The sequence below is a fragment of the Eimeria maxima genome, genomic scaffold (assembly GCF_000499605.1).
Source record: "Eimeria maxima Weybridge genomic scaffold, Emw_scaff10, whole genome shotgun sequence".
In the NCBI taxonomy this organism is placed as follows: Eukaryota; Apicomplexa; class Conoidasida; order Eucoccidiorida; family Eimeriidae; genus Eimeria; species Eimeria maxima.
This window is the reverse complement of record NW_013563358.1, coordinates 45,289-61,426: the sequence shown is the minus strand read 5'-3', so window position 1 is coordinate 61,426 and position 16,138 is coordinate 45,289. Positions and strand designations below refer to the sequence as shown.

The 16,138-nt window shown below is 47.3% G+C and overlaps 4 protein-coding genes across 4 annotated transcripts; 1 reads left to right on the top strand and 3 right to left on the bottom strand.

Annotated features, from left to right (window-relative positions):
* Positions 1–70: 70 nt before the first annotated feature.
* Positions 71–1,411, bottom strand: EMWEY_00002020 (hypothetical protein, conserved; the record flags this gene model as incomplete). Its single annotated transcript, XM_013477161.1, has 1 exon — positions 71–1,411. The coding sequence occupies one exon, from the start codon at positions 1,409–1,411 to the stop codon at positions 71–73; it is 1,341 nt and encodes a 446-aa protein (XP_013332615.1).
* A 7,844-nt stretch (positions 1,412–9,255) lies between these two features.
* On the top strand, positions 9,256–10,343 carry EMWEY_00002010 (ribosomal protein S10, putative; the record flags this gene model as incomplete). Its single annotated transcript, XM_013477160.1, has 3 exons — positions 9,256–9,328; positions 9,694–9,992; positions 10,254–10,343. The coding sequence occupies 3 exons, from the start codon at positions 9,256–9,258 to the stop codon at positions 10,341–10,343; spliced, it is 462 nt and encodes a 153-aa protein (XP_013332614.1).
* A 576-nt stretch (positions 10,344–10,919) lies between these two features.
* Positions 10,920–12,273, bottom strand: EMWEY_00002000 (zinc finger (CCCH type) protein, putative; the record flags this gene model as incomplete). Its single annotated transcript, XM_013477159.1, has 3 exons — positions 10,920–11,487; positions 11,671–11,864; positions 12,034–12,273. 3 exons carry the CDS (start codon positions 12,271–12,273, stop codon positions 10,920–10,922), a joined length of 1,002 nt encoding a protein of 333 aa, XP_013332613.1.
* Positions 12,274–14,604: 2,331 nt separating this feature from the next.
* On the bottom strand, positions 14,605–15,583 carry EMWEY_00001990 (gamma-glutamyl phosphate reductase, putative; the record flags this gene model as incomplete). Its single annotated transcript, XM_013477158.1, has 3 exons — positions 14,605–14,798; positions 15,020–15,173; positions 15,404–15,583. 3 exons carry the CDS (start codon positions 15,581–15,583, stop codon positions 14,605–14,607), a joined length of 528 nt encoding a protein of 175 aa, XP_013332612.1.
* Positions 15,584–16,138: the final 555 nt, after the last annotated feature.

Genomic DNA, 16,138 nt, shown 5'->3' with positions numbered 1-16,138 from the left:
GTGTGTCGCAAGCAGTTAGTATGGTGTAAATGCTGTTGCAAGCAGTTAGTATGGTGTAAATGCCCTACCTCTAGCGAAGGGAGTAACCCGTGCTCTCTCTGTAGTGCCTGCGTGACAGATAGCCCCTGAGGAACACTGGCGGAGGGTAGGGTGTGGGGGAGATGACTCCTCTCCTGTCTTTTGGCCTCCATTTGTTGTCGTAGCGCCTCACAGGTCCATCGCAGACGAGCTGGAAAGAGAACTGCGGATCCTCCATCAGCTGCAACGCCTTGGCGGGGTCGTAACCAGCGTAGTGCAGCAGCTTGAAGGCAAACTCGGGGCTGAAAGGCTGCCAGCCGGGTTTATTGCCTTTCCAGTTCTTCGCGCATTGCTGCATAAATGCTTCCATGTCTCCTTCGGTGCAAATCGCCCGGTCCGCCAGCCCCTCAGCAAGCCTCCTTTGTCTCACCCTCTCTAAAGAAGAGGGAGAATAAACTAGTTTCGCCGTTAAACTTGGGTCTAGAGCAGGGGAAGGCTCCCCGCAGCAGCACCCAAACCCTCCGTTCTCTAGAAAGAAAGGGGGTAGGCAAGGAACCTGGTGGCGCGGCCCCACGGGAACCACGTGCCGCCGAGCAGAACCCTCATCAATGCACTTACGAGGCGCAGCTGCTGCTGTTGCTGCTCCTGATGCCGCTCCTGTTGCTGTTGCTCCTGCTGTTGCTGCAGATCCCGCTGTGCTGCCCGCGCCAGATGCACTCCGCCCACGCGTCGACGACGTGCTTGATCCGCTGCTACCGTTGCTGCTGCTGCTGTTGCGCGAAGCCGCTGGCGATTTTTCTGCCTCGTCGGCCACTTCCGCCTGCCCTTGATGACGGTTGGAGGTGGCCCCTGTGTCTTCGACGGCGGTCGCTACGGAGGATGCCTCGACCTGAGAGTGCGGCTCAAATGGTTCCTCTCCATGCATTTCGTTCGGCACACTGCTTGTCTGTATTTTGCCGCTGCACGCCTCGCAGATTCCTGCTCTCCCTTTCTGGGAATTGCCGACCTTCGATAAATCCTCTCCGCATGTAGTGCACTCAGCAGAACCTTCCTTCTTGAGGCATGTGTCAACTTCCTCTTGTTGCGTAAACCGCTGCTCGTCGTTCCCCGGAGCGGACTGGTCACCGCACGCTGGAATTCCGTCGTTTTTTGCATCCAGCATATGTTGCTTCTCGCTGTCGCAGGCTCCCCAGGTTGGGGGGGCAAGTTGGTCTTCATCTGAAGCGTCATGATGTGGGAAGGCCTCCGCATGTTCCAGCTCCATCGAACCCGAGGGGACAGACGTATTTGCTGTTTCTGCTGATGTCGAAACGCCAGTAGCATTTTCAGCTGCTAGGTCTGCTGCTGCTGCTGCAGCGTTTGTTGGGTCGCTAGGGCACGAGAGAATGCCCATCTTGCTTATGCTCAGTGACCTCACGACCACAGGGACAACCTCCGTCCACGCCTGCTTATCAATCGTTTCCCTCTACTTCCACTCTGCGCTTATTGATGCCGCTGTTACTGCTGATTATGATGCTGCTGATAGTGACGATGATTTTCTGCACCCTGCCGGCGGCTGTTGTTTGTCCCTACGGCTGGTCTCCTGCTCCAGCCGGCCTTATAACTTCTTTGAGAGGCCAGGTCTTGCTCGCTAAGTGCAAACAGCTTAAATAAAGATGCAAGAATTCGTGGGAAGATTTTAGCCTAAGAAAAATCCAAACCGAAAAGTCGAACCCCCCTCCCCATGGGCCGGTGCTGCGGACGGCCGACGGTACCTGCGGCGTCTTCAGGTTGCTCAATAGGGTTTCCCACTATGAGAAGTAATTTCTTATGGTTTCGTTTCAAGTTGCTTGCCTTGCAGATCAAGTTATGAAGAAGAGGTCCTACACCTGGGGCGTTGGAGCGACTCGACGTTGGGCGTGGTCTGGGGAGGCAGGCAGTGCGTGGAATGGCAGCTGGCTGCAGTTTAAAAGACGAGAAAGAGTTAAAGCTGGATATTTGAGCCTCTGAATGCTCCTAATGATCCCAAGAAGAGCAGCGCGAGACAGAGTGCTGCAGCACAGCGTAGATACCCCGTCAGGCCAAGGCGCAGAGAGGGTGGAAGGCCATGGAGGGGCCTAGAGGCCTCTTCTGGTTGGCTGCAGACGAGACAAAGTCTGAAAATCCGTTTATATTTCCTTATGTAGGAATTTGTACACGAGAAACGCTTGAGATTACCAGGGGCTACACACACGGACGCCTGGGCGTCAACCCCCCCGGCAATATCTGGATCATGAACGGCCGTTGGGTGGGCCGCTGTAGAGGAGCTCCAGAAACGAAGTTCTGAAGCAGTTAAACACGATAAATGAAAGGGTTGCGAAGGATTTGCTGCGGAGCAGAAAGGCATCCGCCAATGCTGTGCTCCTGCTGCCCTAGCCCACGACTCTTTCTGTGGCGCAGCAGCGAGTGGTTAAGGGCACACTGAAGCAGCAGCGTCACAGTGCAGTTTAAGTCTTTCAGACCTTTATCTGTTCAAACGAAGTTCTGTAGGACAAAGAAGGCAGGCGAATGAGCGGAGGCTTCGGTGCCTTGGGGCTATGATGGCTGCAGCGGCCACAGACAACGGTGTTGCGGCTTGCTGCCCGTTCAAACCGTTCCCTTGTGGCGCCAGCAGCTTTCCACATTTAGTGCGCAGAAAGCCAACATAGGGTCAATTCCCACACACCTATAGCGTCTTTTCAAAGATTTATTCATTTTATTGCCGCTTCTCCTGCTGCATCCTCGCCGTCATGAGAAGGCTGGCTGCGCCCCACTGTCGTGGCCGGCCGGTTCAACAACAGAAATTGAATATTCAGACGAATTCAAACGGACCTGTGGTTGTGCCTGTCAGTATCCTTTCAAGTCACAGTAGTGTCTTCACAAAGGGAGAACCCGCAGCCTCCTTTTGTCCTCTTAGCTGCCGCACCTGACACGATCGGCGCCAGCCGGGAACCCGAACGCTGTCACCTCGTTTTCTGAGCATACGTGGCTATAAAAAGCCAATGCGCTACACACACGTGGTGAATAAAGGCAAAAAAATACCTTTAGACGCGGCTGTAGTCCTCTGGACCTATCGAGTAGAGCGCTTGTCCCCCCGGCATCATGCGGTTGCCAGTCCAGGACAGAGGGCAGCCCGAGCTCAGACATCTTTCAATGTTTCAACTATTACAAAAAGAACTACAGCATATTCCAGAGCAAGTGTGAGGGTGTGGGAACTAATGCCCGTTACATGCAAGAATGCTGGCTTACAGCACAGTGTCGCTTATGTTGCTGTACGAGGCGAACTGGCTGAGAGCACTCAACCACTCTTGTAGCATCGAAACTGCACTCAGCAGTAACAGCATAAGCTGAGGAAGAATACTGTACTTTGGAGCAAGATAGTGACACTCTAGGATTTACGAGGCGTCTTTCCCTCTCAACTTAGAGCATCTAGCTGATGAACTGCACAAGTGAACATTGCGTGTCAGCGCCTAACTGCAAACGCCACGCTCCTCCCCCGACACACATGAAAGCCGCGAAATGCTACATGAAGTGATACTCATCCAGCGTAGATGTTTTGTATCGCACCCTCCCGGAGAGCGAACATCTCTGTCTATTAGTGTGATGTCGGCATTGGGGAGCAACTACGGTGGCTGAGAGTCCCAGGGATGATGCGAAAAATTGAGGTAGCCTACGTTGGCACGAAACATAAGGGCTCGGAGCCGTGCTAACAAGTAAAGGCTGTGTCTGCCTCCCTGGAAAGGGTCTTCTGTTTCAACAAGAAACAGAACGCAACGTATAGTTGAATTGCAACATGGACGAGAGGCCCACCCCATCCACAACACTAGGATCGGCTGACCGAATCCAATGTCCACAAACCATCGTTCAGATATGTTAAGGTCTCGATGCAGGGCCCCTTGTTCTCTCTGCGTCTGAAAATTAAGGAACGCAGCAACAAACGGGTCAAGAACAATCAAGACGGAAAGCATACATACTAGGGAGACACGTCTTACAGATGCTTTAAGCACGTCACGAGCCACGAGAAGCAAGCCGCACTTTTTGCGTACTAAAGGAGCCTGTTACTAAAGGTCAAGTCTTAATTTCTGCACTAAAGTGTTCTATCTCATGTAACCTTGGTCGGGGAGGGGCCGGATAACGGGCCTTACATATCTTCCGTCGACATGGTGGTGATACCTATGGCGCAACTATGCTGTTTTCCCTCCACTGCGATTTGCTGTGAAGTTGCATATGGAGAAATGCATATTAGCAGCAAAAAGAACCAGAAAAGCTCATATTATGCCAAAGTGTAGTACATACAGAACATCCATTCTAGATGCATTATCATTAACAAATTTATGCTAACAAGGACGTCCTGAAGTATTGACGGATGCACAAGATGTGATTCGTGATGATTGTGACTGCGATAAACGAATGCTGTTGCACCAAGAACAGACGCCACATCCACAGACAATTGATAGCATGCCGAGGTGCAGTCAAGCGGTGCAGGACGGAACTCCTAAGCTAAGCAAATATTCACAATTTAGACCCTCACCACAACTGTATTGGACGGCACCTCGTCCATTTTGCCACCGGGAGAGGTCAAGCCTTGGCACATCACGTTTGAGCCCCTTAAAACAAACTTCACAGCGCCTTTGTCTACTTGCATCTTAGGCATCATAGAGGGATCTGCATGACAGCGCAAATGCATCTGGGCAGAAGGCCAAAATCGACAGAGGGAAAACAGTCGTCTATGAAATGATAGCAAACCGACTGCTGCATGCGACAGACAGATGTGCAGAGCAGCGCGCAGATAAGCGAAAATGCGGCAAACTTACATTCATGCAACAGCCGCAATGTTGGAACCCATTGCCTCTCTCGATGTCGAAAAAAAAGTGGCTTGCCGTCTACCGCTACCAACGAGATGTGGTTTTGACTGAAATGCCGCACAAAGAACATCCATCTCATGCTGCCTTTGTGTTGGTGATTCTCTGATTGATTTCGTTACTTCCACGCGCCGATTAGCAGGACGCGAAGGGGCCTATCAACCGAAAATAGACAATAAGCAATGCGCTGCAATGGGCTGTCGTTTTCTGTCGATTACCATTTCAAGAGCTCAGTCGAAGCCTTTTTAGGCCATATCTGTTCCATGACGGGTTCAAGTCGGGGATATACCTCCAGAACCTACACGAACGCGCAGACAACAGAAGTTGTGCCTAGACACGAAACATCATTTATGCTCATCTTGGGAGACGTTTTTCTTCTTTCTATGTGCAGACTGTTGTGCGCTGGCCAGTCTACTGCAAAATGAGCGCTTCACACATCCTCAAAATCCCGTGGGGAAAGATGATAAGTTGAGTTTTCACGTTGCAGCAGAACGGAGATACGAAAAAAAAGACAAAAGATATATCTGAGTTCACCTGTGCCCGCACTGCCCTGTGCATCGACGATTTCATCAGAGTCCGGCCGGATATCTCCTCGGGCCCGAATTTTTTCATCATTTTCGCCTCGTTTTGGGGAACCTAAATTCTAAGTCCACCCGGGTAGGCCGTTTACGTATGCAAGAAGGTAGGCAATCTCCAGGTGCCTCCGGACCCTTGGTTAGCCTCGGTACTTAGGCGCTGCTAGTTAGATTGTAAAACAAGTCCTTTAGAAACCCTCTGATTGCCCGGACAGCGCCGATGGGACCTGGGCATTGCGGCACAGTGGTTGCCGCAAGCCCTTCACCATAACAGAGGTGATTACTCGTTTCTAAGCCTCATACGATACTTTGAAGCAATGCTAGTTCGAGGCATTCAGGTGAAGATAAGCCTGGTGTGAAAGAAACGCGCCACTCGGGCTGGGAAGGGTTGCTAACCCGAAGAAATGCCGCCTTCGAATAATATAAGAATGCCGGTTTGGTCAATCGCCAGCAATTGCTATGTTTTTCAGTGTGCTTGAATGAGCCGTAAAATTTGCTGCAGACCGCCTCCGTTGTCACACGGCCCCACAACCGAGAAACTGTTGAGTATTTCGGCACCGTGCGCTCATCCAGAAAATTACAAATGAGACAGTCTAACTACAAACCAAAATGCGTATCCCTAAGAGAGTTTTTGCACATTGAAGGGACGTTTTCCCACTTCTCACGGCCACGGCTCAGCAGGTCACGGCGGGGCTGGGGCCAGGTAGGCACCGAAATGTCTTTCAGAGAAAACACTCCAACTAACACTCAGCCATTCTAAATTCTCATGTTGAATTATTTAATGGAATCGCTTTTTCCCTGTGAATGCGGTTTGCATCGGTGATTTGGGGCGGAAATCTCACGCAGCACGACGCAGTACGATGCAAGGGTTTTTTGTAACAGGATTCGTAGATCTTATCAAAAAACCGTCTTGAGATGCAGCAGAATTAAAATACTTAATACAAGTGCTCCCAGAAGGCAGTTGGGTTCCCCTTAGTTGCCTAGACCTCCTGGGACCATCTGCCGCTTTGGCTTGGCATAGTGTGCCCGATGCCCCCTAGCAGACAGCCCCCATGAGTGTAGAAGCACAACAGACCTCTAAAGCGTTATGGAAGAAGGTTAAATGGTATGGCTGTGCTTACATGTGAGGGTGCCTTACACCTCATGTGTCTAAGCCGCATGTTGCAAGGCAAAACATCAGGTCGCTCCCTCCCCAGAGCCCCAGGCCGTTGCATCAGTTAAGCAAAATTCCCTGAACTCTTCCATAAGTAAACATCTCGCAAGGACCGCAGCCTACGACCGAAGCCTCTTGCCACCCTGGAACTCGTGTGGGAAGCAGGCGGAATACCATTGATTGCAACGCACTTTATTGTAACTGGTGCTACAAGGCAGCTCTACGTCCAAGCAAGCCGGAGCCCCCTTCACTGCACGTACTAATACTGTAGATGAAAAGATACGCACGCCAGCCTGACCGCAAGCGGCAGACCAAGCACTGACTTCACGCCGTAACATACATAAAGCCAAGGGACAGAAAATAAGGCCAGATTAGTAAGTTGCCGAAGGCGAATTCAATGCTGATAGCTTTTCAACAGTGTTAGTGAATGCACAAAAATGGATTAACGAGTAGCGTTCCTTATTGAGAACCATATACTTCCGTCCTCTATTGGGGAACCTGTGCAAGCAGCAGGCATCTACTTGATTCTGAATTTTAAAAATTATATTGAGAAGGCAACACTCCAACTGTCGGGTGATTCAAGTTGGCTGCGGAGAAGAATTCGGCGACGACAGAAAACGCGAGCATTGGCGACAATACCGGATGTTGCGTGCCGCTGTTGGCGGCTGCGTTTTCGCGCTCTGTCCAAGGCAGTTCTGAGCAAGGACTAACCCATCCAGTCGACTGAACAGAAGTACGAGCGGATTTCAAGAATAATAATGCCATATTATGTTGCTAGATAGAGCAATTTGTGAGTGGCCGTGGAGGTGTACTGGAGCGGCCACTGCGCCCAGATAGCCCAAATTTTCTTCGAATATTTTTGCGATGCCTGCCTTCGATGAACTTATCCCTACGATTCTAATTTCTTGCGAGACAGCTGGAACAGTTGTGTTTTTGAACCAAACACTCGTTCTCGTGCAAGAGTTGCCGAACACACCGCAGGTGGAAAAAGTAATCCACGAGACTCCGGCTAAATCCTTGCACAATGTTCTTGCATATGGACATCCGATTACTGGCTACGAAAAGCTATTGTAATATGAAGCCGAATTTTAACATTTCCGGTCGGCCTCCTGAGGCCTGCATGTTCCACTTAATGCGTTTCTTCGCTGCTTCCTGGAGATCCCAAGTACTGCATTAGATCCTGTTAGTCCCTTTTGTTGGGATGCTGCTTTCATGCCTGTATATGCGTTTGCCTTTAGGAAACATGAAACCTACACTCGTTCACCTCAAAGCTGTCTCGTAGAAACCTATGACTCCATCAGGCATGCGCTCGTTTCACTGGGCCACCCACGGCATGTCTAGAATTACGTTCGGGTAGACTTGCACAAAAGCGTGGGTCGTGCATACCTTTATAGTAACGGCCAGATCACAGCACAATGGCCCTCCGAGTGCGTTGAAAACAGGAACCGTGGTTCCAATACAGCAACGGATTTCTCCTTTGCTTTGATATCACATGCCGTTTCCGGACAGCGAGCAGTTGGTACTTTTTTCATGAATTGGTTTTGTTGTAAGAACATTTCCTGGAGTCTAGGAGGCTCACACTACGATGATCTTACCTCTTTGACGCACCCAGCAGACGGTCGTTTCCTGGGATGAGAGCGCATGGTATTGCTGAACTGTTGCAAAAGGATATCCAGGGATGGAGGGTGGGCGAGGGACTACACATCCATTATGCTGCTCCTACTGAGGAGAGGAGGTTTCCTGGCATGCGTTAGATCTCACCGTACAGCAAGCACTGGTGCACAGCAAACCTGAAACGCAGATCCTCTGTCCGACCCGATGAGCATTGCATATAGGGCATAAATACTTAATATGAGGGTTCCTAAGGTGCATTGGATCTCCTTCCTAAGTTTCCAGTGGTGCTGACTTCGGTAGCTGCAGCTCCTTGAGTTGGGTAAGAAGAGCTGCTCTAACATGCTTTTCAACACTCTGCTGCATCTCAAAGTGCAAGCATCCCCTACTGGCTGTATGTGCATGCAGTGTAGAGAGTTGTTGAAAACTATTGCTTGACTAGAGCTTATGTGCTACCGTCAAATAATAATTCGTGTGGCCATTTCAGATAGACTGTGCAGCATGTGCAGATCATTCTATAAAATCCTCGTGCAGCAACAGCCAAGCTTCCCTTGCGGCTTGCAGTAGCGCCGTTGACTTGCTTCAAACACGCGAATGCCATTGTTTGGCCTGCCACAGTGTCAATGTAAATGCATTTTCGAACTTCAGAAAGATCCTGGTACATTAATTGCCGTCGCGCCCTCCGATGAGGACGTTGTGGGGCTATAATTCAGATGGATGCTCGTGCCAAGTTAGTGTGTCCGGGCTCCCAAAATGCACCTGTTGATTAACATTTATTTATAGCAAAAATTTTTGACGATGAAATGAGGATAAACAGAAGCAGATGCTGGGGATAATACAAGGCGGGGTGGGGCTGTTGTGGGGCTGCATGGGCTCTGGGAACGCAGAGGGGGGCTGCGGGGAACGAGAGAAAGGAATGATGAAAAAGGGTCTAGATGCCATCACTGAAGCCAATGGCCGCTTAAGGGGTATTTCTTTTTGTTTGGTTTGTTCCACCAGTGCTGGGCTGTTGCCTCCGTCTCCCTTACCTGCAGCCAAGATGACGATTGGAATGAAGCCGAGTCTGATTCCTAAGAAGAATCGACGGATGATTTATGAGTACCTCTTCAAAGGTAAGGACAGATATGCCTTTTAAGAATATTTAATGCGTAATTTCGGGCATTTGGATTCACGCCATCAGCTAGGTAACCGTGGCTTCGCCCTAGTTTCGTGGGGTCTGCGCAGTCCCATTCCGTGTTCCATGCATGTGACTGTGCTCGAATTTAGACTGAAACTGCACGCTTGATTTGATGCATATTGAACAAATGTGGAGGAGGTTTCGTGTTGACGTGGGTCCGGCAGCTTTTTGAGCCCTCTCCACGTGGCTTCCTTCCTTATACAGCCTGTAGATTAGTGGTGATTGTTGGATTGCATGAAATGGAAGGTCGTGTAGGTTTAGGGTTTAGGGCTATTTATTGTTCATTATTGTTTGCTGCAGAGGGCGTCCTGGTGGTGCAAAAGAACCCCAAGTTGGAGCGCCATCCGGACATTCCCGTGCCGAATCTGCACGTGATGATGGCTATGAAAACGCTCAAGTCTAAGGACTTCTGCGATGAGATATTCAACTGGCAGCACAACTACTACACTCTTAAGAACGAAGGAATGGAATACCTTAGAGATTACCTCCGCCTCCCTGTCACCGTCTTCCCTGCCACTCTGACAAAGAAGACGACGACACGCGCTCAGCGCCCCGACACAGAGGTCGAGGGTGGTGGCGATCCCGAGAACTGGAGAGGGGTGAGTCTCCGTTGGATGAAAAGCAATCTGTTTTACTTACAATTTGTACCTTTATGTAGTATTCTACGTGTACTTCTGCCCTTTGGATTCAGCACGAGGAAGGCAGCATGTTATAACTGGTGCATGCATGCCTTTATGATACCCCTTTTAAACCATCGAATATTTAACCTTCCGTTTCGATTTCTTGAAAAGAATACAGTTGCGCAGTGGTGGCGAATGCTGAGGGTTCAGGGATTTAAATGTGGTTTCTTCTGTCTGCAGGGAATGGGCAGACCCAGACGCCCAATGGGCGATCGTGCAGGGGAGGCAAGAGTTGGGGGTGAGAGATCCGAAAGGCCTCGTTATGCTTAAGTTTTCGGGTTTTGTCTGGGGGCTTTTGTTGGTTGTTTTTTGCACATGCAATAGAAACAAGGGGGAGGAAGAGCCCCTAGTTGGCCGTCTCTTTCCTAAACAAAATGCCGCCACAACTCTGTACCTGTTATGCTTTCTTTAATTGAATATTCCTTCAACTCGCGTTTGCTTGTGTCTCACCCAAGTATGGCCACCGGTGGCAAGGAGTTTATGGTTTAGGGTTTAGGGTTTAACGCCATTCTAGTACATCGTATCAACAACCACCCTAAGCACCGAAACGATATTAGCGAACACAAAAATTCATGGGTGAAGTTTGTACTGCAGTTTTGCAAGAGAAGAAAATATAGCACAAACTCCAAACACGAATTCAGCTGTCCTCAGGAAGCAGCAGCGACTCTCTCGCAGGTTTCTGTTGCTGCAGCGGGCTGGCTGGCTGTTCGCCATGCATGCGTGCATGCACGTTAGTTCGTTGGGCTTGGCTTATCAGTAGGGAGCTGTCTGGTGGTCATGTGTTTTGTTATTGTTACTCTGAGAGCAGCCCTCCTGATAGTCCATATCAAAACAATTCCTTTCATTTTAGTTAGGGTCTTCAGCCAAACCCAGAGTGCCGGCTGCTGTCATGATGCGTTCTACGGAGCCATGCAGCTCGTCATCTCTTGTTGAGTCGCGAGAAAGCGTGTTAGGAACAAGAGTTGTAGCTTTCCGTTGTCTTTGATGGCGAGAGGGAGTAGAACTTCCTTCATATTCTCCGTTGTCGTCTTCTTCGTAACCAGCAGGTGTCTCGACACCTGTCACGACACAGGGACTGCATAGAAGAGGCCTTGTTCTGTTGACAACACGAGGTGTTTCTGGGCTAGTAGTCATTGGTACGCCTCCTGCTGCAGTTACTGCCACGGCTGCTGCGGCTGCTGCTGCTGCAGCAGCTGCAGCGGGGGTCGTAGTGGGGACAAGTGGTGGGCTGATGAGTTCCTCTTCATTGGTCTCGAATTCTTGAGCGACAAAGCGAGCTGCTGCTTCCTCTTCTACCACTGTCTGTACACCCGCCAGTTCTTCTTCAGTAGAGGGGTTGCTAAGACGAGGAACTCTGTGAAGTCTTTCAGGGCGGCGGTGCGAGGAAGGTCTAACTTCGTGAGGATGCAAAAATCTGTACCGCAGCAAAGAGTTGCAGGTGCATGCATGCATGATTGTATGTAACATAAATAAAATGAGGAGAAAAGAGAATACAACCTATAGTTATAATACTACCTATGCATCTAGAGAAGGAAAAGGAGTTACTAGAAGGAAGAACAGCAACAGGAAACGAAATAACATGATGATCTTGTCATACCGGCAATTATCTCCATTTAGACATTTTCCTCTTTTTGCAAATCTACAAAGAGTTGTTTTAAACTCTGGGGGTTGTGGTTGAAGTTCTTCTTGTGAATGTGCATAAGGGCAACGAGCATCATTACATTCAAGACCAAAGAAGACGAAACGACACCACTTAGTGCACCGGAGATCAGGGGTAGGGCGCAGTTCTTCCTGTAGAGAAAAAAGAGGATAAACGCATTCATAATTATTAAATATATTTCTATTTTAATATATTTATATTTAAATAATAAATGGAGGGTGAATTCTACATTGAATAAACTTGCGCTAACACATGAATACTGTAATATAAGACTAACAAACTAAATAGACGAGGACTTACAACAGAATGGGCAAAAGTACAATCTCTCTTTCTGCAGTATCCCTTGGAGAGATAACGACTGCATAACTTTGTGTTGACAAGTCTGTTAACAGGCGCCTTTGCTGGTCCTCTATACATTTGTTGGGGCATGTAAGGTGGGGGAGGACAGAAGATAGGAGGATAGTCCACCAAGCGGGGAATAAACACCGGCAGCCTGCGGTCTTGGTGGCTAGCGATCGCGGCAATCATTGGGTAATCCATTTTGTTCTGTTTTAAGCACAGGAGGAGGCAGCACAACAGGTACAGATATAACTAGCCAAGCAAAAGGGGAAACTACGAACTCGTAGGAAACCCCTCAGCAGAACCGTGGCTAGCTGACAAGAAAAGGGAAAATCAAAGGAAAAAAATGCCAAAATATAAGTCAATTCAATTTACAATATATAACGAGAGGGAAAAAACTCACTGACTAAGTTGTATAAAGAGAAAAATAAAGAAGGAGCCACGGAGGCGTCTTGTTGGTGACCAAAGAACAGGCAGCCAAGAGGTTCGTCAGTGCTCGTGTATAAAGTATGCGATTTAAATCAAAAGAAACAAATCAATAAATAGAATAGTTTTAAATAAAGTGACACATTAAAACAACTGAAAAGAGGCAAGCGTAGCTAGCATATGCACACTAGGTAGCCTTACTTTATGTTGGAGGCGGCGGAGGGCAATCAAGCCAGCCATTGGTCTGAAGACATCATCACACGCTGGGGTCTTGCGAGGGGAAAAAAAGCAAATAAGTTAAATATCTTTGAATTTTATTTATTTTTATTCATTCGTTGTATTTAATTTTATGTTTTGTCCATTAATTTATTCCCTTTTTGGGCCAAAAATCAAGCGGTAATTCATACAGTAGACCAGGGTCACCGCCACCAACGAGCGACCGCGCCTGATTTGTTGGCTGCCTCGTCTTGCAGTAGCAGCAGCAGCAGCATGTTTTCCCTTTATTTTAATCTAGTTTTGCTTATTAAATGCATATACCCATGTAGTTTATCTAATGACAGGAAATTGCAGGAGAAGAGAGGCAAAATAACCCTTCAATACTGCCAACAGGAAGGAGTCAGTGACTACACACCACCGTTAGTTAGATCTTCCTTTATACTAGCGCTTGTTGTTGTCTTCGTTATGAAATATCCTTTGCAATAATATTAAATATTATTGTAAAATATTAAAATAAATATTTTTCTGGTGTTTCTACAGCGGGTATCAGGTGTTATATGCACAGCTCCCTTTGCCGATTAATAATAATAATAACCCGCGAATAAGAGTAGGGTTTATCTATGCACAGCCAAGAACACCACAGTAAGAGGGACATCCGCAGTTAATTCGTCCAATATACTGCATAAATAAATCAATTAGACACTCAAATAATTTATATTTGTACAGTTTACGGGTTAAAATGCTGTCTTAAATAACGTTAATGAGAGAGGAGGCGACTGCGCTCATAGGCATCGATGCCTTCCTCTGTTGTTATTGAAGGATTAGAGGATGTAGAGGGCTCAAGGATAAGTAAAGGTTTATGTGTATAAGATTTATTACCTTGTTGTGTATTATTAGCTGCCTCAACAGCAGCAACAGTATGCCCATTACCATATAGTCTATATGCATATGTACAGAGGCCCTCTATACCTACGGGGCCCCTTGCATGCATTTTTCCTGTTGCTATACCCACTTCTGCATGCATACCAAATCGATATCCATCAGCAAATCTTGTGCTGCAGTTAGCGAATATATCTGCGCTGTCTATACCCTTCATGAATACCTCTATATTAGAGGGAGAAAAGGAGAGGATAAGATCTGTATGATGAGATCCATTACTATTTATATGTCTTATTGCTTCTTGTATATTATCCACAAGACGTATAGATAATATAGGTGCTAGCCATTCAGTCCTAAAGTCTTCTTCTCCTGCTGCTAGTTCTGTTGCTGCAGCAGGAAGCAGTGCAGCAGCAGCAGAATCCGCACGAAATTTTACACCTTCTGCTGCTAATGCTTCTCCTAGGACAGGCAGCAACTTTGCTGCTGCAGTACGATGAACTAGCAGCACCTCTAATGCATTGCATGCAGCAACATATTGCATCTTGCTGTCTTTAATTATATCCACTACTTGCTGCAGCCGCTGCTGTGTTGCGCTGCAGTCAGCATCTGCATAAGCTATACATACACCTGATGCATGCCCCATCACGGGTATACATGTATTATTATATATATACTGCAGCAGCTCTTTGCTGCCTCTAGGTATAACTAAATCAATACTTTCCTTCAGCTGCAGCAGTTGCTGCACCTCCTCCCTTGTCTCTATTAATTGTATTAAGGAACATAAATCTTTTATTTCCTTTATTGCTAATTCAGATAACCTTGCATGCAATAAACCTGCATGCAGACCCGCATGCAGCCCCATTACTGAATGCACACCCCATACAAATGAATCATAAAGCGCAGCATTTGTTTTTGCTGCTTCTTTTCCTCCTTTTAGTAAACATACCTGCACATAAATAAATAAATAATAAATAAATACGTAAATAAATAAATAAATAATAAATATATTAATTATTTAATACACTGGTAGTGGGTATATCGTTCTTCTGCCTGCACATTGCGGCGAAAGTCCTCCGCCTGCTGCTGTTGTTGCTGCTGCTGTTGCTGCTCCTCTTGCTGCTGCTGCTGCTGCTGCTGCTGCTGCTGACATACATTTCCTGATTTAATGCCTAAAGCAGCAATCTGAATAAAAGCCTCAGGACGACCTTCAAAGATAATCAATAAAACACCAAGAGGGACTGTTACCCTATATAAATTAAGACCTACAGACACAACATACAACAAGTCCTGCTTCTGCTGCTGTTGTTGTAGTTGCTGCTGTTGTTTCTATTGCTGGTTCTGTTGGTGTTACTGGTGCTGCTAGTGCTGGTGCTGGTTTGTTGTTGTCGTTGTTGCTGTTGCTGCTGCTGCTGTTGTTGTTGTATACCTGGGGTAAGCTCTGTTGCAAGTGTACATTTGCCTATAGGGTTAGGTGCAGCAATAATTGCATCAATAGAAGAAACTAATTTCTTTATTTTATCCCCATCTAAAGATAATCTCTTAAGAAGAGAAGGAGAGATAGACGCATTGTTTTTAGCTTCCTGCAGCAGCATAGCAAACATGCAAGCATGCATGCATGTTTGCATGCAAGCGTGCATGCATGCACGGTTGCATGCAGACTTTTATGCATGCATATATACATGCATGCATGCATGAAATGTGTTAGAGGTGGTGTTGTGCAAGAAGAGAGGCGTTTTTGTGTTGTCTGTGTGGTGCAGACCAGTGTGCTGCACCTGCCTCTGAACCGGAGGAGGCGTAAGCAGCTACTTACCTCTAAATCAGCCCTATTCGCCTCTAATATTTTTTCTTCTTGATGTACAAGACCTTCTCTAAATGCCTTTAACACCTGCATTCGCATAGAAAGACTAATACGAGCAGCAACAGCCCTTGCTTCTGCAATCTGCTGCTGCAACTGCTGCACCGACTGTGGGCGGCTGCTCGGGGGCGACATTATCGTCTTTGGGGAATAATACCTCAAAAAAGAGGAAATTTAAATATTAAATGTTGAAATATACTTAATTAACACTTTAAACGGCGAGTTCACGCGTTAAAATGAAGTGTACAGGCACCCGCGATGCTGCAGTCATGGATGGTGTGGTCCGCTGAAGGCGCCGCCAGAGGGGGGGAGGGCCAGAGGTAACAGGAGGTATTCTTTGTATAAATTGTTTTATTTTTCAATAAAAACGACTAAATATTATTGTTTAATTCATTATTCATTATTTACATCAAAATATTCCCTTAAAAATGCTCTTTTAGTGTCCCCCCCACCACCCCCCACCCGTCACTTCTGCCTCTGCCTCTGCCTCTGCTGGTGCTGCTCGTTCTGTCCTACTTGCTGCTGCAGTTGTTTAATTAATTAATTAAATCTTCTTTCCTTCTTTTTATTATAATTGAAATATTCAATTCAATAAAACATTAAAAATATTATTTCGTGTTATAGGGGCAGCTTGTTGCTGTAGAAGGGGGCTGTCTTCTGTGTGTCTTCGTGGTCTTCTGCCGCTGCTGC